General features: G+C 35.4%; 1 protein-coding gene across 1 annotated transcript in view; it reads right to left on the bottom strand.

Annotated features, from left to right (window-relative positions):
• SYT1 (synaptotagmin 1) overlaps positions 1 to 26,492 on the bottom strand; it is a 356,025-nt gene that overhangs the window by 124,694 nt on the left and 204,839 nt on the right. Inside the window, exons 3-6 of the mRNA XM_079775962.1 lie at positions 15,257 to 15,441; positions 8,461 to 8,583; positions 4,216 to 4,383; positions 960 to 1,127 (exon numbers count right to left, since the gene is read on the bottom strand). Of these exons, the coding sequence (XP_079632088.1) occupies positions 960 to 1,127; positions 4,216 to 4,383; positions 8,461 to 8,583; positions 15,257 to 15,441 (644 nt within the window). The remainder of the gene's footprint in view (positions 1 to 959; positions 1,128 to 4,215; positions 4,384 to 8,460; positions 8,584 to 15,256; positions 15,442 to 26,492) is intronic.

The raw sequence follows: 26,492 nt of genomic DNA, 5'->3' as shown, positions 1-26,492 counted from the left end.
TTCTCTGAAGGCTTGGGCCACTCGCTGACCTCCCTGGTAGCCCGAAAGTGACCACATCTACGGAATCCTTGGTGGTCCTAAATAATGGAGGCTATTGGCAATCTCCTGGGTAATTATAAACTCATGTCAGGATCCAAAAAATGACTGCAAAAGGCATTGCTTTAGAGTTCAGAGAAGCTAGGAGTTGTTTGCCTTTCTGGTATTGGCCTATTGAGACTTTAGCACAGAAAAATGCTAGTGCAAGGCAGACAGAGCATAACCCAATAGAATTGATTATTATGCAGTTTAAATGCACTAAGAATATTGAACTTCCCCCTTTAAATCACAGAAAAACCCTGGGTTAAACTATTCAAACTGGGAGGAAACAATGTGAAGACTACTATAAAAATGTGAGCCATTTAAAATATGGATTTAATATCAGCTCTTGTGAATTATATTTGATGTTTCACCCATCTCATACTCTGATATCTTCAGGAGAAACAATGAACTGTCTGTGGTATCCAGACATAATCAAGGAAAAAGTGCCATTTTATTTCTATTTAATAGCTAGAAAACCTATGTAGCAATACAGAATGATTATGGCAAAATACAAAGAATATGATGATATTTTGCTGTCGTTTTAAAGAAGTACACGTGTGATAAGCTTTTAAAAGTGTGTGTGTGTGTGTGTGTGTGTGTGTGTGTGTGTGTGTGTCTGTCTGTCTGTCTGTCTGTCTGTCTGTCTCTTCAGGGAGTTGTCCATAGACTCAGTATACAAACCTTTCTCTTTTCTTTCAAATAACACCCAGAAGACCTGTGTACTTTCTAATGAGGTTATGCGGTCCCCTGACCCTATTTTGCCAGCTGTCAGCAGCTGGACGGCCACATCATTCTGTAAAGAGCAGCTCTCAGGAGGTTATTACGGGGGTGGAACTGGTGAGTACAGTTTGTCATCTTAGAAATGCTAATGTTTTTCTTACCTCTTCCTTCTCAGCACTCTGCAGATCACGCCATTCCTCAGTTACATGACCGAAATCCACTGTGTTCATGGGGACTTTAAATTCCCCGATGATGTCATGCTTGGAGAAACGATCAAAATCGTACACAGCCATCACGAGGGTTTTGCCTCCCAATTCCGAATACGGCACCTAAATGAAAAGAGATAAGGATAAAAATCTGATCACAAAAATGCTTAGAACACATTACTTGTTTACAATATTTAATTTTAATATTTATTTTGAATAAACAGATCAGGGAGATAATTATGCTTTTGATATTTTCTCAAATGGAATCATTTGACTAAACTGCTTACAGCTTAAATTACTTGGGAGGAAATGGGGACTTCCCTTAAATTTATCACTTTATCCCAAACTTCTGGAAGCTGTTAGTATTATTAGTAATGAATCCTACTATTAGTCATGCTATAAACACTTCAAGATGAATACAATAATAAACCAAGCCAATTTGACTATATAGTTTCCTTTGCAGACTCTTTATTGCTGTTAAGTTATATTGTGAGAGTGTAACTTATTCAAGGTAGATAACCTTCAAGCCACTTGATGTCATATTTTAATGAATTAATGACTTACTAAAAGCTATTCCAGAAGTCTGAAAGGATTTAAATGAAATTCAAAAGGTGCCTCACCTACTCCCTAAAATAATTTACTGATTGACAAGAGCTGACTAGAAAATTGATGTTTTGAATATCAGGGATGCATTATAATAGAGATCTTAAAGTTCATTCTTAGGTATGTCACTCTTTAGGATGAGGGGTGGCAAAAGCCAAGAACTGATGAATTCTCCAGCTGTTCAAATATATCTGGGACAGATGCTATGGGTTGGAAGGTTTATTAGTAACATTTTTAATATTCAGGGAAAGCAGTGCAATCCAAGTGAGCTACACTTCAGTAACTGAATAGAAATGCCTAATTAAGAAATTGTTTAGACTTGCATTGAAGGTTTGATCAATTTTCATACACTTTCTATTTTATCAGTGTAAATGGTTGTCTTATGCTTCAGCAAACATTTCTCAATTAACTCTGTACATTAAGAAGGAAAAGAGAAGGAAGAATATTGGGCCATATATGTATAAGAAATTTTAGTTTCCCAATTTTTTTTCTGCCATTTGTTAATTATTTGGAATTTGATTAAAATGCTACAATTTTTAATCAAAAAATTGATTAAAATGCTTTTTCTATTCTTAGTAGAAAAAAATAAACCCTTCCAAAGAGTTGAATTTCAAAAGAAGAAATAAGAAATTTTAGAGTAGTGATAAACTCTTGAAAATTTTGTCTTATCTGCTAAATCTCTTTAGGTGTGTGTGTGTGTGTGTGTGTGTATGTGTGTGTGTGTGTGTGTGTGATTGTACTGAGGTAGCATCAATCAAAAACCTGGGCTTAGATAGGGCTGGGTTTGGGTGTCCCCTCTTTCCAGCTGAAGGCACTGAGGCAAAGTGAATAAACCTTAGCTTTTCCATCTATCAGAATAATAGTGATATAGTAGTGCCTACATCACAGTGCTGTTTGAATATATTTAAGGTATTTAGCACAGTGTTAGGACACAGCAGGCACCTAATATTTTTTGTTTGTTTGAATGATTAGTAGCTCCTTCAAGTAGGAGTTTGGGGCATGTAGAGTTCATGTTAAGTGGATTTGAACTCACTTTTCAAAGCCAATCTGCTTTAAACTATTGTGCTCCTATTTCTATATCATATTGTCTATGGCATTTCAAGATGCATAATATATAATATATAATGGATAAATTAGCCAATTCTCTAGAAACGGTGGCATATTCCTTAAATGTATTGAAATATATTGTACCTTGGTAGGATTTATGATTTGATCAACCTCCTTGCAATAAAATGGAACCTGATAAAATTTTATAGGCAATTTTAAATTTTCAATAATTAAACTTCTTGAAGTCAGAGAAAGTACTAATAAAATTATTACCAATACATTAAAAAAATAAATAACATAGGTAACTCAAAACAAAAGGCCACATAATATTACTTCAAATAATGTAAGAATCTGCTTAGTAAATTGTGGTTAAAAATGACTAATCTAGTCAAAATGATTGTAATTATCATTTGCAATTTGTTTAGTTCTGTTTTTATGTTATGTTCTGTAGTATATTGATCATGGTGATTAACTCTTTATAAGGTGGTATTTCCAAAATGTTTTTACTGTTACTGTAAATTAACTATCCTAGGCATAGAAAATGGTAGATTTTTAATAGGGTTACTTACATTAGAAACTTTTGTCTATAAAATCTCAAAAGTTTCAGAGTGAATAGAGATACTGCTCTTTTAGAAAATTGGGAACAAAGTTCTAGAAAAACGACTCATGGCCTCAGTTCCAGACATTTCTTTCAGAGCAGGATGTTCACTAACATGAGGCACGTGCTTTCTGTACCGTTGGCTGAGAGACAGGTGGTTTTGAATCAGCCTACTGGGAAGTTGCACACATTTCTTTTTTTCAGAAATGTATTGTTTTAAGTAATGCATCTAAATAGTTTTCACATATTCAATATATCCATAAAAGAACTATTTGTACGTGTGACTTCTAGACAAGACCATAGAACTTGGTCTATGCAGAGATGCCTGAGGCCTGCAAAGCACATTTTCCTGTCCAGTTTTCCTATGGCCAGAATCTCTCATTGTTATTATTTGTCTGAACTAAATGAAGAGCACTAAGGAACAGCCTAGAGTAAAAGAAAAATGCTATAAGTGCATAAAAATAATATCTCCACCTTTTTGTTGAAAGGTTAAGAAGAACGATTTGAGAGGGCTCAATTTACCCCTGTGCACACGGAAGTTGGCAATGAGAGAAATGTCTATTTGCACCATTTGAACAATGGACATAGCTTACTTTATTCTGTGATTGCAACAGGGTTTACCTATGTTCAAGAACTTTGAAGCTTAAAAAAATAATTCCATTATTTTTTTGACTTTATTTTATAGAGAGAAAATGACCTCACTTTTTATATGTGGACATGACCTCTCAGTCATATTCCAGTCCGCATTCTATTCTGGAATGGCCGAGCTGAAACCTACTTTGGCTAAATCTAAATGCAATGCAAAATCCTCACTGGATGGAAAATAGGAATTGTAAATATTCTGAATGGAATCACTTTAAATCTCTGAACCAGCCGTCATGTGCACGTCTATGTATGTGTCAGGATGAGCTCAGTCGCTTATCTAAAACAACAGAGGAAAAATTAGTAAGTATAAGACAATACCTTGAAAGTAAATTGCTCATTGAAGACAGGATTGAGGGTCTTTCGGTGGACTTTTGTCTCAAATTTCTTCTTTTTGTCGGGCAGCAGAAACACTTTCACATACGGGTCAGATGTGCCGCCCATGTCCAAGGCGGGCAGCTCGGCAGCCTGAATGATCCCCACCAGCAGCTGAAATAAACAACGGGATACAGCAAACACAGACATTGGTGGGCATTTTGGAAAAGATTTATTTGTTCACATTGCTGGATATTGTGATTTCTCCCTCTTCCTCTTTGCTGTTAATAAACATTTTTCTCTTATGAATCTGAGCACAGAAGGCAAATGAAGTGAGCTATACAGACTTCAGAAACCCAATTATGGCAGATGCAGGCTCTAGAAAGCCTGGTTTTAAGCATAAAAGAGGCTTTCAAAAGGTTGCTGATTACAGTTAACTATGGAATTCATAATTGCACAAGAGTTGCAATCAAATAACTTCCCAGTTGCTAAAAGCCCTTGTGCGTTATTTTTCTTTTAGGGCATGATTTGTAAGTGGAAATAAATTGTTAAACAATCACAAGTGTATAATTATAATGTAGGAAATTTTTATTCTGAACCAAAGCCTCAGATCAACTAACTAGAAATTCCTTAGAAATTAGGTACCTTTTTTGAGATAAAAATAAGATCTTCAAGTTTTTATCATATTTGACCTATCCTGACTACTTTTTTTTAACTGATAGGAAAATGATTGTTATATATTAAATTCTGTGTTTAAATATAAGACATTGGGTCAAAGAACTATAATTTCAACTTCATGTAAAGGAAGGTAACATTACAGATATGGTTTTTAATGGTAAGTGTGACTAATTTTCTGTATTTTTTTTCAAATATAGCAGAAATATCTGCATTTTTTTCAAGTTTGTTTTCTTAGTGGACAAATTCCTATGTCTTGCTATGAATGAGGACACAGGCTGGCATTTTAAATACTTTTGCAAATAAAATAAAAGCTGTGAGTGGACTATTCTAGATGCTCTGACACCAGACATTTTGTATCAACAGACTGCTCTAGATTCATATAGGAAACAAAAGTAAACTCTCTCATTGTTGTTCATAATATATAGTCCCTCCCAAAAAATTATACACAGTTTAATGGCTGATAGTTCAATTTTGAAAATGAAATGTACTTTAATAAACACTGACTTTATAATTATTTAAAGTGTGTGTATACATAGTGAAAAAGCCAACAAAGTAAAAAAGCAATTCACCCCCTTCCAAAAATAGTCACAGTTATTTTCTGTAAAACTGACCCACTATGTTTGTAAGTGCATTTGGGTTAGTTGACTCATTTTTTAACCTGGATTAATGCCCTGAATGATTTTTTTTTCTTTTAATGCTTCAATATCTTTGTGATATCATTATATAACAATAGCACTAACAGTATTGGATTGTAGATATACAAAACACAGACAGATGATCAAAGAATAGCTAAAGTAGACATCAGATAATAAAGATATATTTAGTAAATCAAACAATTTGTCTCGGTTTGCCAAATTGGTATCTAGTGTCTGCCTTTAGATTGCATGTGAATAAGCAAGATTCTATGTTTTTCTCACTTGGGCAAAATAAAATTCTTTTGGGCAGGGAAAGCTCTAGAAATATACCTAAACTCCTTAAAACCAAATCATCCATATTTTAAATATTTTTGGATATTTTGTTGGCTAGGGGTGGAATTTCTTCTTCCAACTCCCCTCTGACTTCTGTCTGAGATAAGTAGCACATTTCCCTTCATCATGAAAGCATCTCAATTAGAATACCTTAGAGCTTTTTTTTTTAGTTTTGGTAACAAAGGTGTATATTTGATTACAGCCTTATCTGGGAAGTTCCTCAGACTTTATCTTTCATGACTCATAGAAATCATTTTATAAATCAGATTGGTTGAGAACATTTGGAAAATCAGTGCATAATAATAAAAGTTTCATCATGTAGAATCTTCTAGTTCCTTAAAATAAAATGGCTTTTTAAAGTTGATGTTTGCTAGAAAGGGAACAGTAAACACACTCATATATTTGAGTGAAAAAAATCAGTGCTATTATTTTCTTAAAAATAGTATTTTATAAAATGACATTTATAGTGCTGAAAGCCAACTTAGAAATTTTAAAATTATGACTAACCAGGATGAGATACCACCAGATTTCTACTGAAAAATTTAACAGAGAATAAATTAATAGAGAAATATTGGATCCATATAAAGAGGCAGATTAATTCCCAGGAATAATTATATGTGAAGATAATATATGTTGACCTTGACTTTCCCTAAAATATATAAAAAGAAATTTTGCTTTCAAATAAGTCCTGATGATCAATTTTTGGCATGAGCGATAGAAATGACCTCAAATACCCTACTTAACTATAAAAGGTATATCTATAGATCTGTATAAATCCTTACCTATAAACCTCTATCTTTAACCAATATGCTATTTTCTAAAATCTATTATGAAATAACTAGGCAGGACTGTAATGAAGCTGATGAAATAAAATTATTATTTTTTAATTTTTTAAAATATATTCTATTGATTTTTTACAGAGAGGAAGGGAGTGGAATAGAGAGTTAGAAACATCGATGAGAGAGAAACATCAATCAGCTGCCTCCTGCACACCCCCTACTGGGTATGTGCCAGCAACCAAGGCACATGCCCTTGACTGGAATCGAACCTGGGACCCTTCAGTCCACAGGCCAACGCTCCATCCACTGAGCCAAACAGGTTAGGGCTATTTTTTAATATTTTTATTGATTTAAAAGAGGAAGGGAGAGGGAGAGAGAGAGAGAAACATCAATGATGAGAGAGAATCACTGATTTGCTGCCTCCTGCATGCCTCCTAACTGGGGATCGAGCTCACAACCCGGGCATGTGCCCTGACCAGGAATTGAACCTGGGACCCTTCAGTCCACAAGGAGACACTCTATCCCCTCAGCCAAACCAGCTAGGGCTAAAATTATTTTTAATATGCTAGAACATATCAACACATTCTTCATGAGAAATGTGGAAATTTCAGAAAGTGAAATTTCAGACATTATTTGAACTATCAATTTTTAAATAAAGCCCCGAATTTCTGCCATGGTTTAGAGCTCTCACACAGCATTACTGACTCTGGACATTTGTTCTCAAAGCTGAACCTTCGAGTTTGATTCATCTGTGGTTCATTCCTCATCAAAATGGAAATAATGAACACATGTGGTATTAGTAGTAATTGTATGTTCTTCACATTTACCAGTTCCTCCTCACCCAAAATGAGGAGTGAAGCAAAACAAAATGGAGAGTTTTAAAACTCCCCTCTCGAAGAGAAAGGCCGTGTCCTAAGGATTCTTAAGAGTCAGATCTCTAACTTGGCCAGCTCCACTAATTCTTGTCTAGCTTTTTACTTTCTTTAACAATTCAGAAGCTAAAGGAGTATATTCATCAATGTCATAGAATCTGGAAGGCCTTTTTATGTAGAAAGGTTTCTAACAGCTATCTTGGTGTTACTTCTATAATGCAGTCAATAAAAGGCAATATTATTATTAATCTAGGTGGCAGTCAATAAAAGGCAATATTATTGTTAATCTAGGTGGCACTTCATGGTTTTTGAGAAATTGAAGCAGAAATGCCTGTTTCGTTACCTCCTTTAGTGTTTTGTCATTTTTTGGGCAGTAGTCATAGGCACTAGAAATCAAGTTCCTAGTCTTTTTACTGTTCTAGACCTTCTATCTTATTAGCATCAAGAGTTTGACCTAATATCATGATATTAGTACACAAGGCATGCCTTTAAAATTCATGAATTTCAATTTTCCATCTTTGATTCCTGTCATACTGATACGTTATGTTTCAAAACTTTGGCTTGAATGGTGGCATAACACAAAGGCCCCTCACCCTGTTTGGATCTAAATCCATGAAGTGTAAGAAAGATTGTTCTCGTTAAGGCTGTGAAGGGTGAGATTGTGGTTGGAGCTCTCAGAATAAGTCTGACTGCTTCAAGTTAATTTGTATTCTGCCTGCCTATTATAAGTGCCATACATTAGATGTAATCAGTTGAATACTGTGAATTCTAATTACCATACATTAAATTAGCAAGTAGGGGACTGCCTGTACTCAGAAATTATTTCATCAATAGCTTTGATAATTGCATTTTCCCCTTGCAGCCAACAAAATGTTTTAAAAAGTAACTTGCTTCAATTTCTACTTGGTAATTTCAGGCAACGTAATGGAATTAGAAAACATTTCCCCCTCAGACCTGGTTATTCTGGAAATCATAATCCAATGAGTATTGAAGTTTTCCCAATTTCTCATCTTCTTTGGGTTCTTCTTTTTCTTCCCCATCAGTCAATCCGGTTTCAGCATCATCATCCTTAAGGGCCTATGAGTAGGGAAATGGATCATATGTGAATTCAAGTGAATTTTCATCAAAATCCAAATTAAACTGGGCTTGTGGTTATACTTCCAAGCTGTCAAAAGCAAGCACCAAGATGCTGGAAATCTCAGTTTGTCTGACACACATTCACATTTGATGCTTACATATTTTTTTAAATTCCATTTGTGCATGGAATTCTCCCTCCCGCCCTCCCCCCATCAGCAAGCAACATGGAAGCAATGGAAGAAGCCCCTAAGAATATTGCAAGCAAAAAATGTAAGGTTGTTGCAAATGTCAACTTGGTATTCTATTGGGCTCTGCTAAAACTGCTTATTTCAGAATTATAACAAACATGCTATTAACCAGGCCAGGTTTCACATTCATGTAGGATAAAGCAATTGGCGCTAACCATCATTACATGCAGTGGCGTAATTTATATGAAATATGTGGCCTTTTGTTGCCTTGTTTCCTATGAAAAAACAGTTGAGTAAGTGATTCTCAGAAAAATTTAATTTGTTACGTTTCATATATACATTTGCAATGGTTATGGAAAAAGAGGAAAAACATGCCACCAGCAAACGTATGTTTAGAGAAAGATCTACCCCATTTCCAGTTTAGTTTACCATTTTATTTTCATAACAGCTCCATAGAAAGCTAGGCTGAATTAAATTGATTTATGGGTCCATTTGATATCAAAAAATAAAGTTATGTTTGCAATTTTGTTACACTGAAATCTGTATAAAAGGTTATTTTGCATTAATGAACAAAAATTTTGGGACTGAACTCTCAAAGCTCAGTTTGTATCAGTTGAATAATTTTTATAACCTAAAACTTAAGTGTAATATAAATTGAAACACTAGAAAGCTCATTATTTCATAAAGTACATTAAAATGCTCCTCTTTTAAAAAATAAAAATATATATTTTCCCCAATAAAATGAAAAGATTTTGTGAAATAATTAAAGGTTATAAAGATTATAAATATTACTAGTAAAAGCTTTGTTACTGGGAATATTCATTCTATTACTTTAAAGAATTAAATAAATCAGAAGTCAATGAAGAGTTATTATTCAAAATTAAAAATGATAGTGTTACATATCCCTAACCATTAGCGAGTTTGACAAAAATTTTAAATCTTTATATGGACCATTTTATTCTTTTCTTCTAGAGACTGCCAATATATAGCCATTGCTCATTTTTCTATTGTTGGTTGCTTTTTATTGATTTGTAGGGACTCTTTGTATTTTAGTGGTTTCTACCTTCCTATTGTTATAGATAGAAAATATTTTCTCTTAGTTTTTGGTTATGGCATTTTCTTTGCCGTGTGTGTGTATGTTACTGTAGACCTTCACAGGAATCAAGTTAAGACATATGAGTGGTAGACTGTTTTATATCTATGACAAAGGAATCAAGTTAAGACATATGAGTGGTAGACTGTTTTCTATCTATCCTATTGTTATAGATAGAAAATATTTTCTCTTAGTTTTTGGTTATGGCATTTTCTTTGCCGTGTGTGTGTATGTTACTGTAGACCTTCACAGGAATCAAGTTAAGACATATGAGTGGTAGACTGTTTTATATCTATGACAAAGTAAGGGAATCTTAATTCTTGTCAGCAATCAAATAAACCTGAGCATTCTTGTAGAACTTGAATCCAAGAAGCATAACCGGACTTCAGAAAGGCATTGGAATCATTAAACTACAGCTCAACCACTCAGTAGCTCCCACCATTCCAAGCTCCCAAGTGCATGTTCTTTTTTTCTGCTGAGAGAAGACTTTTCTGTTGACGTATCCATTAACACAGAGACCCTCAGTGGTGCTTCCAAATGGCACCCTCAGTCTCTCAGTTAACAAGGTTTTCCAATTTGGCTTTACCCAGTGAACTCCAATTTGATTCCAAAAAAAACTGAGACTTGGTGGCATCATATTAACACACTTGTTTGTGTGGGAGGATCCGATAAACAGAGTTGAGCTGTAGTCAGAGATGCTTTTCTTTTGTGCTTCCTGAAAAATTTCAGGAGCTTACAATGACCATTAATAGATTAGTGTAGAATGTTAAAAAATTTGATTAGCCATATACCATTTAATTTGAAAATTTTAATTTATACTTCAATGCTTTCTTGAATAATAAAATGTTGATTTACTGATAGCCAAAGGCAGGGAGCAACATAATTATTTTAAAATGTATGCCAATCTTTTAATTTTTGTGTGGGGTGTCACTAAAGTGAAAAGAAAAGATTACTGAAACCTTAGCTGTGTGTAAGTCTTCCATGCTGTCATTGATGTGCTTAGAAAATTGTAGCTTAGGTAATTTGCCTCCCTGTAAAATTTTAACTTTTTAAAAAATAACAGTAAACTAATGCATACATCTGTCTGAAATATCTGCACATTACTATAATAAAAGATTTTATGGATTAAAATACTTTTTCAAAAGTCTCCTTCAGAACTGACAATTTGCATATCATGCTTCAGCCCAGTGTGATTTGAAATAGCTGAGATATTAAATCTCCTTCTCCCTAAGTGGTTTTTGCCCTAATAAAAGGTGCAGGACCATCTTTGCAATTATTCTGCATGAAATAGGTCTAAATTTTTTATAATTTCTCAGTGCCACTGTTCATCACTGCAGTGATTAAGTCTATTCTTGTCCCAAAGGCTGAGTTTAACCAAGACATTTTCTGTACTATTACATTAAATTCAGGCCTATTAAATCAGTGGCCATTATAATATCTCGAGAGCAATACCAGCCCCCATCCCTCCCCCAATGGAACAAAATGCAGAAGAAAGAGCTTGTAAACCCAGCAGTTCTGAGAGTTTGATAAATTGCTGTAGAAAAAGCTGCGCTGGGAACATCGACCTTGTTTTAAATTTCAAAGATTTAGTGCGCATGCTTCTGGCTTGCTTCAACATTCAAAAGGCGCTTCGCTCACAACCATCAGAAGGAGCACTTGTTCATTCTAAGTTAAACTGTTCAGATTTGGATTTGATAAGGCACAGTAAAAAGAGAGCAACAAAGGAATGAATTTTCTTTCTGTGCCCATCAGTTAAAAAACTTGAGCTTTCTAATAATACTCTACATAACCAGTTAGTAATATTTAATATGAGAACCCTTCATCTTAAAAAAAAAACGAAATCGATTTAGTTCAGCCTTGATGTGTGTCAGAATGGTCCACCCTCAGCGGTGGCGTCCCAGCGGCCAGGCCACTAGATGTATCCGAGCGCTGACTCAGGTGTGTCTAAGTAGCAGAGAAAACCTACCGCAAGGGACAGTCCAGAACAGTCATGAGACACAACACAGATAAGGAGGACATAGAAGGAAGAAATAAAGATTAAAGTATCTACACACATTAGTGAAAGCAATGGAGAAAGGACCTTTCCAGACCTATGGCTTTCTACGTTGGTATTTTTCCTCTGTACTTTTAGTGTTCTGAAGTTTTAAGACATTAACAAAATCTTAAATATATATCTTTTTCTGTGTAAATACGATTTATAGTTTTCTGTTGTCATTGAAAAATATTAAAAAAAATTCTTCCTTGGTTATTTTACCTTAGAGACAAGCAGCCATGAACAATGAAATTTAAATTTCTGTGACTTTTTATATGGATTGAAATAGTAAAAACATTGATTTTCCTAAACCTAGGTATCTTAAGAAATTGTGTCTAAAATCCCTCTCACATTTGTTTTTAAATAAGTACATCGTCTTTTTCATATTCATACCAATGTTCTGTTTAAAAGTATTCTAAAAAATATAAATATTTAAAAATTATTTTACTTTGTATTAAGGCTGTTTTGAATTTGTATGATCAAATGTGATATAGCATCTTAAAATCTTTGAGTTACATTTTGCTTCTTCATCCTTCCCCTTCATAAAATGATAGAACCCATTATTAGCTATTTTGTCTGCCTTAAAAAAGTATCACAGGATACTGTTATATAACTGTTTACTAGTACTCATGGAGCCTACTTTCACTTATCCAAACATTTAATTTAATTGTTTGTAAATCATTTAACATTTAATTGTTTATAAATCAAAATAAGACCTATGAAATCCTACATAGACAAACTGATTTACTTAAAATAAGTAAACACCTTTTTGAGGGTTGAAATTTTAAATGCTATGTTGTGATAATAAATTGCTATAAACTATCACTGATTTCTTAATATTTCCTTATTTTACTCATTTTCTGTTCCCCTCCCATTTAAAAGAATAGGTGACCAGTGAAAAATTAGCTACAGTCAATTCTCCGTATTTATTACTTTTGAGATCTTGGTCATTTATCCAGGTTATAACAGAAGTGATAAACATTGCTACTATTTTATAAACTATAGTCTTTTATGTCATACAGAAAAAAATTTCACAATGAAAAATACAAATTTCTTGTCTTAGGAAAAAACATTATAGTTATTTAATAGAATGTCAATATGATAGTTATTTAATTTAATGTTAATATAATCTATAATAATAAAAGCTTAATATGCTAATTAGATTGGACAGCTGAAAGACCTTTGGGATGTCCTTCTGGACATCCTTCCAGAGACCTTTTGGACAAAGCCAGGGCTGCGAGGGTTGGCCAAGGCTGCATGGGCTGTGAGGGCCAGCCGAGGCTGTGAGGGCTGGCTGAGGCAGCTGGGGCTGTGAGGGCTGAGCCCCTTGCACGAATTTTGTGCATCAGGCCTCTAGTAAATATATAAAAGCCTAAGCAACCGTTACGGACCGGTTGACCAAAGGACTTGTCGACCAGCCGGTAGCTATGATACACACTGACCACCAGGGGGCAGACACTCAACACAGGAGCTGCCCCCTGGTGGTCAGTGCGCTCCCACAGCCAACCTCCCGTGGCTGGCCAACCTCCCACGGTCCCTCCCCCGGACTGGACGAGATGGCCTTGATTGGCCCTGATTGATTGCTGGCCAGGCCGAAGGACCCCACCCATGCATGATTTCGTGCACCAGGCCACTAGTATAATATAATTATATTAGCAAATAATAGAATATTATTCTATACTTTTAACTTTTAATTTCAGGATACTGGAATTTTAATTTTATTGTAGTTATGAAAATGATAGTATTATATTTTCAACCTGTTGTTTGACATACAGGATATAGTGGAAATTCAAGTAAAAATGATTCATTTCATGTCCATCTTGAAGATTGCTTCTACACTTAAACGTTGTTTAAATAAATCTGTATGAAGTCCTGCTTGCTATGGACATATTGAAATAAAGCAAGAGATGCTTTAAAAATCTCAGTTTCTATGTAACAGATTAACCAGAAAGAAAAGTTCTTATTAGACGTGTGACTGTACTTTTGTGCATTGGATTCTATGGTTGTGATTAGAAACTTTCAGAAAAATGTAACCCTTCTTACTCTGAGCTCAGGACAGAGCTCTCTGAGCGTGAGCACTAGCCTTACATCCACTCTATGGCCCTGAAACCTAACAAAAGTTCAGGGAGTGAAAAATGAGCTTTGTGAAATTATTTTCAATGGACATTACTGTGTCTTTGAGAAAAGGTGTTTAAAACTCGAACTGGGGAGAGGGGTTATTGTCCCGAGTGAGTGATTAACTAGGAAACTATGCAAATGTACTAAATGGCTTTGTTGATTCAATTGTTCCTAAGATTCACATATTTAAGAGTTTACTTAATAATAATTAATACTATAAGATGAATTTATAAAACTGCATATATATGTTGCTATTTTGAAATAAATAGAACTTTTGAATTATTTGAAGGGAAACATTGATAAAAGAAAATTTTATTTCTTTGAAAAATCTTTCTATATTTTAATATGAATGAAATGTTATTCAGAAATATCCATGGTGAATATGATTCAAAAAAACTGAAGAGGCACTTAATTATTATAATTACTAATAGTAAAGTATTCTGAACCAAATCATTCAGTTAATTTAGCAAAAATACACAATATAAAGGACATCCAAACAGCTTCCTTAGACTTGAGAAAATAACCCAGCCAGATTGATTTTATAATCTTTGTTATGGTTTTAATTGTTCCAATGTGAGGAAATAAGAATTTTGCCTTTAAATTCTACCTTGTTCTTTAGGGCCAGCTCATACTTTTCTCCCTTTCCTGTATCATTCATTATTCCCAAGCACTAATTATTGAGGTGGATGGATACATACCATGGGTAGCTTTCATCAAGTGTGATAAACACCTTTAAGAATCAGTTATCTAACAGCGATTAAGAACAGTGATAATGTGGGCAACCTGCTTGGGTCCCCTCCCTGCAGCAAGAAGCTTTTCTGTAATAAATCTTTACTTTCTCTCTCTCAAAAAAAAAAAAAAAAAGTGATAATGCTAGAAAGGTGACCTGCCCAAGAGGGATAACATTAAGATATTCTTTAATATGTTTCTCAAACTCTAATACAATTAAGACTGGCTAAGCAGTTGTAATCAGAATATTCAGGCATCATTCCAATATGCTGACCCATCAAGAGGGTCATGGAAGCCCTTTTCTGGCTTATATGCTTAGGAGACTCGAAAACCCTACCAAATATTTCCATTGCACTTTGGGATATTGCATAATGGCTGAAAGGATTGTAACGCATCTCTAAAACAATGATATTTATCCAGAAGTTGTTCATTTCTATACTTAATCTCACATGAAAGAATAAACCATTTATTAATTTCCAATTAAATCTAAGAACTATGGAATGAATACATTACCTGATCTTTCATGGTCTTCCCTAAGTCTTTCACATCTTTCATGTTAATGGCATTCTTTCCTCCCTTTTCCTTTCCCTTCTTCTTGTTTTTCTTTTTGAACAAACATTTCTTACAGATACAAAAGCAGCAGGTCAGGACTAAAAGGACCACGACTATGGCTATGGCAATTAAGGCCCATGGTGGCACTGAAAGAAAAAAAAAATGTGCAGAGTACATTAGTAGTAGTAAAACACACATGCAACACTTTTATTTTTTTTAAATTTCTTTTTTTACTTCTCCCTTCAACTTTTTAAAAAAAATTTCTTTATTGATTAAGGTATTACATATTTGTCCTCATCCCCCATTCCCATCCCACACCCCTCCCCACGCATGCCCCCACCCCCCTGTTGTCTGTGACCACAGGTTAGGCTTATATGCATGTACACAAGTCCTTTGGTTGATCTATTCACTCATTCATTCCAATTCATTGAGCACCTATTATGCTCTAGTCTGGGCGCTCTGTTCTGCATTACTTTATTTGTTTCCTATGCCTATAGTGTTTATATCTTTTTTTATTTTGCTCTTCCACATATGTCAAATATTTCCTCCCTATTGCTTTTCCTGCCCCTCCAAGCTATATTTTCATTAATCCATTCCTTCATTCATTCAGAGCATTGCTTTGGAGTTTGATCTCTGATTTTAAATCCTGGCTCTACCATTTACTAGCTGCGTGACCTTGAACAAGTTCTCTAACTTCTTTCTGCCTCAGTTTCTTCATCTCTGAAGTGGAGGCAAATTGGTAGGTAGCTCATAGTCTTTTTGAAGTTTAAATAAGATGCAGTGCCTGGCACATGGTAAAAGTTTAATAAATATTAGTTGTTATTACTCATCTATTAAGTACTAGGGGTTCTATGATGTCTGGGTATGATGGGAGTGGAAACCACTAATCAAACATAAAGACAAATGTAACATCATAATGGCAGAGAAGGTTAGGGGTAAGGTGCTTGGTGCTCTGAAAGTCAATCACAGGGAACTTGACCCACTGGGATCTCCAGAGGCAGGGCAGTGGTTCTGTGCTCAGTGGCTCTCAACCATGGTTAAAACAGGCTTGGACACTTACAGGCTGTGCAACTCTGGCCAGATTGTCTCATTGTTCTGAGTTTCTGCTTCCTTCTCTATAAAGTGAAGATAATAGTGGTACCCATTTCATCTATTTTGAAGATGAAAGGGGTTAATATACTAAAAAGTTTAGAATGGCATCCAGCACATAGCAAGGACTCAATGTTAGCTGTAATAACTCAAGACTTGGAGCTAAGTACAGTGAGTAGAGCTCAGAGTACATGTGGGGACATAAAACATGCACACCGATAAATATGTAAAAAGAGAGATGAGTCCACTGAGTGAAGTTCAGTGAGTATGCGAGTGGGATTGAGAGGGGGAGAGACGATTGTTAGACAAGGGGAGGCTTCCAATTTATAGGCTCTGTTGAATATAGGCATACTGATATATAAACAAGTACACCCAACTAAAAATTTTTATCACAAATTGTCCATCTACTAAAAGTCAATGTATTTTCTTATTTGGCACCCACCGCGCATGTGCTTGTCAAAAATAAGCTCCTGTGAAAACATTCAGGATTTCACTGTGCCTGGAAAGGAATTACTCAACCAGAGGAAATAATTAGATTCGCCTATTGTAATCAGAAAAGACATTGTGCACTGAAATGGTAAGAGAAAGTTATATTTTCTGCCAGCTACATAAACATCACTAGAACCAATGATTGCTGGACACAAGTCAGGAGTACTTTGATAAAGTAATAACAAAAATATTAACTTCTCTTCAAACCTGAGAAAACCCACTCTGTGCTGTCTCTGTATTTAGCTTCATAGAGTAGAATATGTACTGTGCATATTATTCAAGATTATGATTGACTACTAGTTATTAACCTCAGGACATATAAAATCACAACTTCCCAAATTGTATGTTCAGCCAAACAAATATTTGTGTGAAAGTTTTATCTAAAAGTTTCTTACCTCTTTTAATCTAGTTAAATGCCTACCAAGCATTAATGAGAGAGCCTATATATTCATTGCAGGTGAGACAATCTGTAATAATAAAAGTGTAATATGCTAATTAGACCAGAGGACCTTTTGGACAAAGCTGGGGCTGCAAGGGAAGCCCGGGTCCCGGGTGCCAGAGGGAAGATGGTGCCAGCAGCTGGGGAAAGGAAGGCCTATACTTGCACGAATTTTGTGCATCGGGCCTCTAGTATTTAATAATGACTGTTCATTTTGAACCTTGTAAATTATGCTCCTAGTTGGACTTGTGTGACAGTCTCTCAGAGAGTGACGTGAAAGTCTCCTAAATTATACAGGACAAGATGGAGATCACTTGACAACTTCACAAAAAAAAAATAGGCAGTGAAAACACAGACACATTATTTAATCAAAAGGAATTAAAGGGATAGAAGCATAGGATTACAGCCAGAAATCTGAAATAGTGCCACTTGAAGGTAAATTATAGCCACTGAAAAACTTATTTTGTGACTTTTATTTCTTAAAGTGCTACTGTCTACTAGATTTCCTTGCAGTTGATCTTCTGAATATAGTTTTAACTTTGAGTATGCTGTATTGAATATATGAAATTAACAAAAATTTCCTCATAATTTACTGGTACCTTTAGATAGAATTAATTAAAAAAAAAGTTTTTTTGTGCACTCATTTGAAAATCTGACTGAATAGTTAATTATAATATAAATCACTTAATTCCATTTATCATGTTAAAAAACTATTCTATTGTATAAAGCAACCAAATATTTAAAAATTGATATGTTTAATAAGAAACACCATATATCACATTATTCACTTGAATATTAGTGGGCAAATCTCATGGGATATATTTTGGGTTAGGCTGAAAACTTATTAGAGACCTACTTATGAGTCAGCAACTGTGCTACTGTTTTACCTATGTTATCTAATTTAATCTTCATAGCAATTTTGCCAATTATCCCTTCAATTTTGTATAGAAAGAAAAAATAGAGGGAATAAAAGCTATAAGTTGAATAGTTTGAGAAATTCAAATATTTCTTTACATTAGTAGGTTAAGAAGTACATATTTTAAATGTATACAAAGGAAAAATTATTCTTGAGCTTTGAAATCTCTTTAATAGAACATTTTATTTTAAAAACAACAGTGAGGCAAATAATAGCATAAGATGCTGCCAAGAGTGATTTCTATAATATAAAAGATAGCTTCAAGGAAAATAGGCTCATCAAAATATTGCTACTGGTAGAAAGCTATCAGTTTATTGTTACTACTACCAATTAACGAATTAATGGACTTCTTAAAAATATGTTTTTATTGATTTTTTACAGAGAGGAAGGGAGAGGGATAGAGAGTTAGAAACATCGATCAGCTGCCTCCCGCGCACCTCCTGCTGGGGATGTGCCCGCAACCCAGGTACATGCCCTTGACTGGAATCGAACCTGGGACCCTTCAGTCCGTAGGCCAATGCTCTATCTACTGAGCCAAACCAATCAGGGCAATTAATGGACTTTAGTGATGAGAATTTTAAAATTTAACTTAAAGAACTTTTAACAGAAAATAATAGACTAGTGTACAAACTCTTCATTAAAAATGTTACTTTCATTTTCTAGTTAATGAACTAATCTATTATTATTTAACCCAAAGGTAAACTGATGCATAAGCATTAAGACAAAGTCAAATCAAAACTGCTTCTGATGTTTTAACTTAGACTTTGTGGTGGGCAGAATAACGACACCTCAAAAATGTCCATATTTTATTCCCTGAAAACTGTGAATATGTTACCTTACATGGCAAAAAGGACTTTGCAGATGTGATTAAGGATCTCGAGAAAGGGATATTATCCTGGGTTATTCAGAGGGTCCCAAGAAATCGAGTAGAATGGTAGAATGGTGGTTACCAGGGGCTGGTATAAAGGTGTGTGAGGTGATGGGTGTGTGTTTGGGGAGGGGGGTGAAAATATTTAAGATATACTGTCTTAGTAAAATTCAAGTACATATATTAAATCATCATGTTAGATACCTTAAATTTACACAGTGTCATTTTTTATATCTCAGTGTCAACAAAAAGAAGGAATCAGCCCTAGCTGACACTGTGATTTTAGCTCAGTAAAACCTGTTTGGACTTTTGACCTCCAGAACTAGAAAATAATAAATTTGTGTGATTTAATGCCTATACATTTGGAGTCATTCATTATGGCAGCAATAGGAAACTCAAGAGATACATAGCAGACCTTGGAAGGTCTGTAATATATGCTGCATATAGGTGATTATACAATTGGAATATTAGTGTGGGCTATCTTTATATTTTCTATGATACTTCCTTCTCATCCACCATTTTACCTCCCTTCTGCAACTGTTCTCATAATACTAACATTGTACCAAAGACTCTCTCAAAGATAACCAATGGTTCCCTTTTGGAGAAACCCAAACAACGGTGTCTGTGGTATGAGAAAATCTTGATCAGATATTCCTTCTTGAAATTTTCTTCTGCTTTTGTTTCTATTGTTCTTACTAACATCTCCTTCTAAGCCTTTGACTTTTCTCTTTCTCATTCCCAAGTCTCAAAAAGAGTTATTCAAAGTTCTTAGCCTCTTGCTCATCTTCATGTTCACTCATTGTTGAGCACATCCTTTCCCATGCCTTCTCCTTTTAGGTTGGTTATTCCATTCTGCTTCTTTGTCTATATGTTTGACCTGTATTCCCCACTGCCTACAGATTGTTTCCTGTGAAGCCTTCATCTCCTCAAACCAGTTCTCCAAACCAACTATATGGCTTTTGCCCGTGCTTCTTTCATTTTCTCTGCCTCTTAGGCATTGACACCATTCACATAGAAATGCGAAAATTTTTATTCCCGAATTTGACTGATTTGCAAGTTGTGCCATTTCTTCTTTGATGTGTTTTATTTACTTCTTTTACACCTATTTGTACTTGTAAGGGGTGGACCTGCTACCTAATCACTCTTCCCATCAATTATCTCTTCTCTCCATTATCTCTTTTACCCACTCATAGTCATCAGACACAACTTTCTAATATATAATTTTTAATTATTTTGTATAGAGCTTTTAAAGTCTATCATTTGTCACACCCTACTTGTTCATCATTTCCCCCCCTTCACTGCTTCCTATACTATCTTCTAGGCTGAACAGACTGATTAGCTTGTTCTTTGCTCAATTCTATCTCCTTATTTTTTTAATGTATATTCCTTTTATAAAAAATATGTTTTTATTGATTTTTAGAGAGCGAGAGAGAAGGGAGAAGGAGAGAGAGAGTAATATTGATGAGTAAGAACCATTGATTGGTTGCTGCCTGCACACCCCCTACTGGGGATTGAGCCCACAACTCTGGCACATGCCCTGACTGGGAATCCAATCGGTGCACGGGATGATGGTCAACTAACTAAGCCACACCAACCAGGGCATCGAGTATATTCCTTTTATTTTGAAATGGTATTCTTCGCCCTCTGTAGTCAGTTAGATATTTATGTTTGAGGCTCCACACAGGTCTCACTTAGTGTGGACACATTTTAAAATACAAATATTACATATGTTTGCTAAAATTTCCCTCTTCCACCCAGTGGAAAATAATGACTATGTGATACAATAAACTGGGTGTAAATTGATGTGCTACTTAAAAATAAAAAGACAAATCTATATGAATGTATAAAAGATATTTTAATGTATCCTCTTCCTACACAAAAACTCCACTTCTTACTCAAACTTCACTTCAAAACTCAGCTCTTCTAGATTATTCATGACATGAAGCACTGATATTTAATGAAAACATAATAAAATAATTAGGAACCATTAAATAAATTTGCATTACCAGGTCTTCTGTTGGGGAAATCCCAAACAAACAGCTCTTCCCCTCATTAAGAGATGGGATAAACTGAGCAGTTTATAAAAGTAATGCCCACTGGAGTGGCTTAATTAGTTGAGTGTTGTTCTTTAAAGTTGAGGGTTTGGTTCCCAGTCAGGACACATATCTAGGTTTTGTTTGATCTCTGGTTGGGGTGAGTAAGGGAAGGCAACTGATCCATGATTTACTTATTTTCTTTCTTTCTTTCTTTCTTTCTTTCTTTCTTTCTTTCTTTCTTTTCTTTTCTTTTCTTTTCTTTTCTTTTCTTTTCTTTTCTTTTCTTTTCTTTTCTTTTCTTTTCTTTTCTTTTCTCTCTCTCTCTCTCTCTCTCTCTCTCTCTCTCCCAATAAAAACATATGCTTGGGTGAGGATTTTAAAAAAAGTGTCACAAAGAACAAAGATATTTATGAGTATACATTCATAAAAGGGACATTTTTGATATTACTGAATAGCAGCCCTGTGTGTCAAGTTATGTTCCCAATTCCAAAGTCTACGCATCATTCACACATTGTACTCAGACCTACAGAATGAGCAGCTGGGGAGAGGCACTTTTTAAATCTACACAAAGTGCTTTATGGCCAAGGGGAGCCCTGCTCTAGTTCTCCTGATTCCGAGCTCTCACTTCTAAATAGGTTTTTCTTCCCCATTTTCTAAAATGCCTGTCTGAGTGCTATCAGCTTAACAGTGCTCAGTAAATGTCAGGTGGGCTCCAAAGAAACCCACATAGCCATGTTCTTAAGGTCAAGTGGAAGTAGAGTGGACAGTCTCTGAGGTACACCACCATCTGAAGTGTGTGTTCCGTAGGTCTGCTCTCAATCCCACTTCCTTAGCTCTGACTCTCTCCTGCCTCATTCCCATTCACAGCCCCCACTTGCAGTCTCCTAGGCTGGCAACCTTCTGATGGGCTTGTGCCCTGGGTCAAGGATTAATCCAGGGCAAAACTCACTGGTTTTGTATTTCCTGCCTTGACTTCATGTTTAAGGGAAGCTCTGCATTATCTATCAGTTCCATTCCCATTCATCATGTTATGAAACAACCTTAAATCCATGTCTCTTACATAAGACAAGCTGTATTTGCTTCTCTGAGAAATATAAGCTTGTTCATTTACATCTGTCCTAGATATTACAGCCGAGAAACTCAAGATGACACAAGCAATAAACCATTGCTACGGCCACTACAAAAACTCGGCAATAACCTCAAGCAGTTTCTACCTTTGACACATCTGTTGTGTCATAGGAGTGCCTCACCACTGCACTAATGTCTGTTATTTATTTTATGAATAATCTACATATTTTCCATTCTTATATTTACTGAAGCTTTTTGCCATCTCCTAGTTTTATCCAAAAATAATCCATCTTTCTAGATCAGCATACATTAATGCAAGATTCAGAATATAATATGAAAATAAATTTTCTACTAACCAGTGGGAAAAATAATATGTATTTCAAAGTTTTGCTTTTATTATTTATTTATTTTTTATTTTTAAAAATATATTTTTATTGATTTCAGAGAGGAAGGAAGAGGGAGAGAGATAGAAATATCCATGATGAGAGAGAATCATGGATTGGCTGCCTTCTGCAAGTCCACCACTGGGGATTGAGCCCCCAACCTGAGCATGTGCCCTTGATCAGAATCGAACCCGGGACCTTTCAGTTTGCAGGCCAACGCTCAATCCACTGAGCCAAACTGGCTAGGGCCAAAGTTTTGCTTTAGACTGTTTAGTAATAATTTTTAAAAACACGAGGACAATAATTTTTCAAAGGTTGATTTGAAAATAAGCCTTGATGTTACAAAGCTTTTCTACATTACAGAATGCAAATAGGAAAAAAAAACACCCTTTGGAAATATGTGCATTAATATACTTATTAACCACTATTGGAGACAGGACATACAAGGCAAAATCTAAACAATGTACAAAGTCATACAGAATATGGTTTATGATTAACCCAACCAGTTAAAGGTCAGAATGAAGAATTTCTCAATTATAGACTGAAATGGCTTCAAAGACTATACATTCCTGGCTCCTGAGTTCTAAACAAACTTACCTTTTCCTCACTCTTTAGAATGGTAGTTCTAAGCCTCCTTTTAATTATATGGCACCTTTTAAAATAGGACATGCTATGGGCTATTGATGGGAAATATGTAGTTTGTGTGCTGTGTGTGTGTGTGTGTGTGTGTGTGTGTGTGTGTGTGTGTGTGTCTGTCTTTAAATTCCACACAATTGGGAGTGTCACCGTTGTGGAGATTACCGGGCTAGGACCCCACTGGACTCCAAATTACAAATTCCTTTCCCAGAACATCAATGTACAATTCACCAAGATTACTGAATTAGGGAAAATTTACTCCAACATTTGGTCATTTAACCTTTCATTTATTTCTTCTTGGCAATCTCTTGCATGATCATACTGTGCTGGAGTGGTGGGGAAACAGAGTACAGAGAAGCTGGGTCTTTTTCTAGGAGCTTATGAAGACTTAACTCCCAAGATAAAAACTAGATAGGAAGCAATACAGAATTAAGCACAAAATTCAGTGGAGTAGGAAGCTGTGTAGGTAGTAGGTTGGAGAAGGACAAAATAAAGAGTCCAAGAGTTCAAGGGAGGTTTCGTGGAGGAGGTGAGCTTGGAAGCCTTGCTTGTTAACACAGTGAAAATAGCATTTTGGGGACTCCAGTTCATGTCCTCCTTCCCTTTTCCCCAGACTCCCTCCTTCCTCCTGTCTGTCTTCTTCCCTTCCTCTCTCTCTCTTCCTTTCTCCTTCCTTCCCATCTGTCCTTTGGTTTTTAGACTCCTTTTAATGAAACTTATCACCCAGTAACTACCTTGTTAAACAAAGCTCTCAATAAAGCAAAGACTTAAGGAAATCTACTTTAGACTTTTTAAAAATCATATTTAATGAAAAGACATTTCCTTATAGTAAACATATGTAGCTTTCTCTAAATAATCAAAATTACCTTCTTAAGAGCACATTTTCCTCTTACATTGTTCTGTTTAGCTTTTCAGTATGTGCCTCTGACAAAAAAGGCAAACTGGGAGATGTTTCTGTATAAATATGTTGTAAAAATGATCCCAGCTACTGACTGGAGTTCACTACCTGTGGCTTTTTAAGGCAGATGGATGGTGTAAACAACTTGGGCGGGGGGGCGGGGGGGGGGGGGGACGACTCATTCATTCTTTTATCCAGTCATTCATGTGAGTGTCTAGTTAATACATTTAGTGCTCAGCACATTGGAGGGACAGTAAACAAGTTTGAAGTAATTTACTTACTTAAACAGTTTATAGTCCAGCTGGGCAAATGTAATTAATACACATGAAGCAAATTGTGAACAATATGAGAAAGCATGTTAGGTAAATGAAATGAGGTCTTTTGCTAGATTCTGATTCTACCATGTAGTCAGAATTGCTATTTTACTTTTCAAATAAACTCTTATTTAGAATTATTTAAAAAAACTCTATAAATTTAATAAATTGAAAATCTGCCTCTCTTTGCCCATAAACTCTTTACTGAAGTTTTCCATGTAAAACTTCAGTAAAATACATTATATTGCTTTGATATGCACAAAGTCACAACATATATATTGATAAATTTTTACCAGAACCTCTATCCGTTGATCTGATTTCAATATGTACTATGCTATTGAACAAATCCACAATTCACAGCCCCTGCTGATAACTTACTAAGGTTATTGATGTTTCTTGCTGAATGCAATGATTAGTCTTGATAACAAAAGTTAGTTGACTGAAGGCAATTTTATTTGCACAGGTATTAGTCAAATAATTAACTTTATAAAATGTCTAAGTAGTCTGCTCTCAACGATAAGGCAAAGTCATCCGTATCTTCACAATATTGGAATGTCTGAAATTTAACAGGGAAAAGGACGTTGGGTCTCCAGGCAGAGATAAGCCCCAGCACAAATTCCAGAGGATTTAGATAAGGCTCCACAGCAGGCCCAGGAGCTTGCTGCCTGCAGGCTCCAGGGAGAGTGCCTCGGTAAACAGAAAGGGATGCCAGGTAAGTTGGCAGAGATGAGGGCTAGTCATGGGCTAATCAGTTCTGAAGCCTTTGGAAGTTCGTAATAGTTTTCAATCAAGCTGTGGACAACACAATTTCGTGGTTAAGGGAAATCCATTTATCCTGTAACATTTGCAGTATGCCTCACTTGAGTCCTGCTTTCAAAGTTCAAAACTAAAAAAGAGTTATACCTGAGGTTCAACTTCTGTATTAGAAATCTACAAAATAATGATATCTTGGTTTCTGAGCCAATTAGTATTTGGTTTCATTATGATGCTTTGAATTTGGTTAGCAATTTTTTTTTCATCTGTTTTCCATTAAAGATACCCAAGGAGGAAAAAAAAAAATCTATCCTAGGAATTAAATATAGCACCTGTTTGTTGGTGACTTTTGGATAACTTAATATTTGAGTACCTATTGGTTTCTTTGCTAAGCAATTTAATGTTCCTATGATTGAATCAAATTATGATGGAAGAATATCAGTTAAAGGGGTAGATATAATCCCTGCTACCTTATGATATTTTATAGCTTCAGGTCAACAGTTATAAGAAACAAACAAAAATGTCACTTAGTCTTACTACCTGCTTTTTGAAAGACTTCCCCCGCCCCGCCCCCCCCCCCCCCCCCCCCCACCCCGCAATATTGCTGGTTTATTATTCTAAGAGCAGGCAACACATTTTTAGAATTCCCTGCAACTTGGAGAGATTTGATTGTACTGACAGGAGAACTGTGTGGTTGCTATGCATGAGCGCAGAAGAGCAGGATGTTTGAGTCTTTGCAGTCATAAAAGGAAAGAGTTAGGCTCATAATTTCATTATTATACAAAGTGACAGGCAGACAACAATGGAAACAAAGCCCCTTGCTTGTCTAGCTCTCCACAGGACATTTTCCCTTGATTATCCAATGGATTCCTGCGGCTCTAGGCCCAACATTAATTTTCTTATCTAACTGTTGTTTTCTCTGCTTCTCTCAACGTGTTTCTCCTCGTGGCTCTTTTATCTGTCCAATTCCAAATTTGTAGCATCATTTCTTTTTGTTTCCTGGTTCTTAGATTTGAACTTTTATCTTCTACAGCTCCCATGATCCTTGATTCATTTTCTGTTCTTGCTTTTAAAAGGGCTTCTCTATGCTAGTCTTGTGTCTAGTGGCCTTTTCTTGTTTTTGTTTTTTCCTTTTAAGTCTCATCCCTCTTCTGTTCAGAGCTTGTACTTCTAAGCACTGCAACTGTGGACATATGACCTCAAGGCCCTGCACGAATCTTGCTGGTTTTTGTAGATTCTCACAGATCTTCATTAAGAATGTAGAATTCCTGTTATTTTCATTTGTTTGTCAAAATCAGTCATTTCTCC

This window comes from Cnephaeus nilssonii (assembly GCF_951640355.1).
Source record: "Cnephaeus nilssonii genome assembly, chromosome: 6".
NCBI classification, from domain to species: Eukaryota; Metazoa; Chordata; class Mammalia; order Chiroptera; family Vespertilionidae; genus Cnephaeus; species Cnephaeus nilssonii.
Note: the sequence above shows the minus strand (reverse complement) of the source record. Positions and strands in the feature narration are given on the sequence as shown.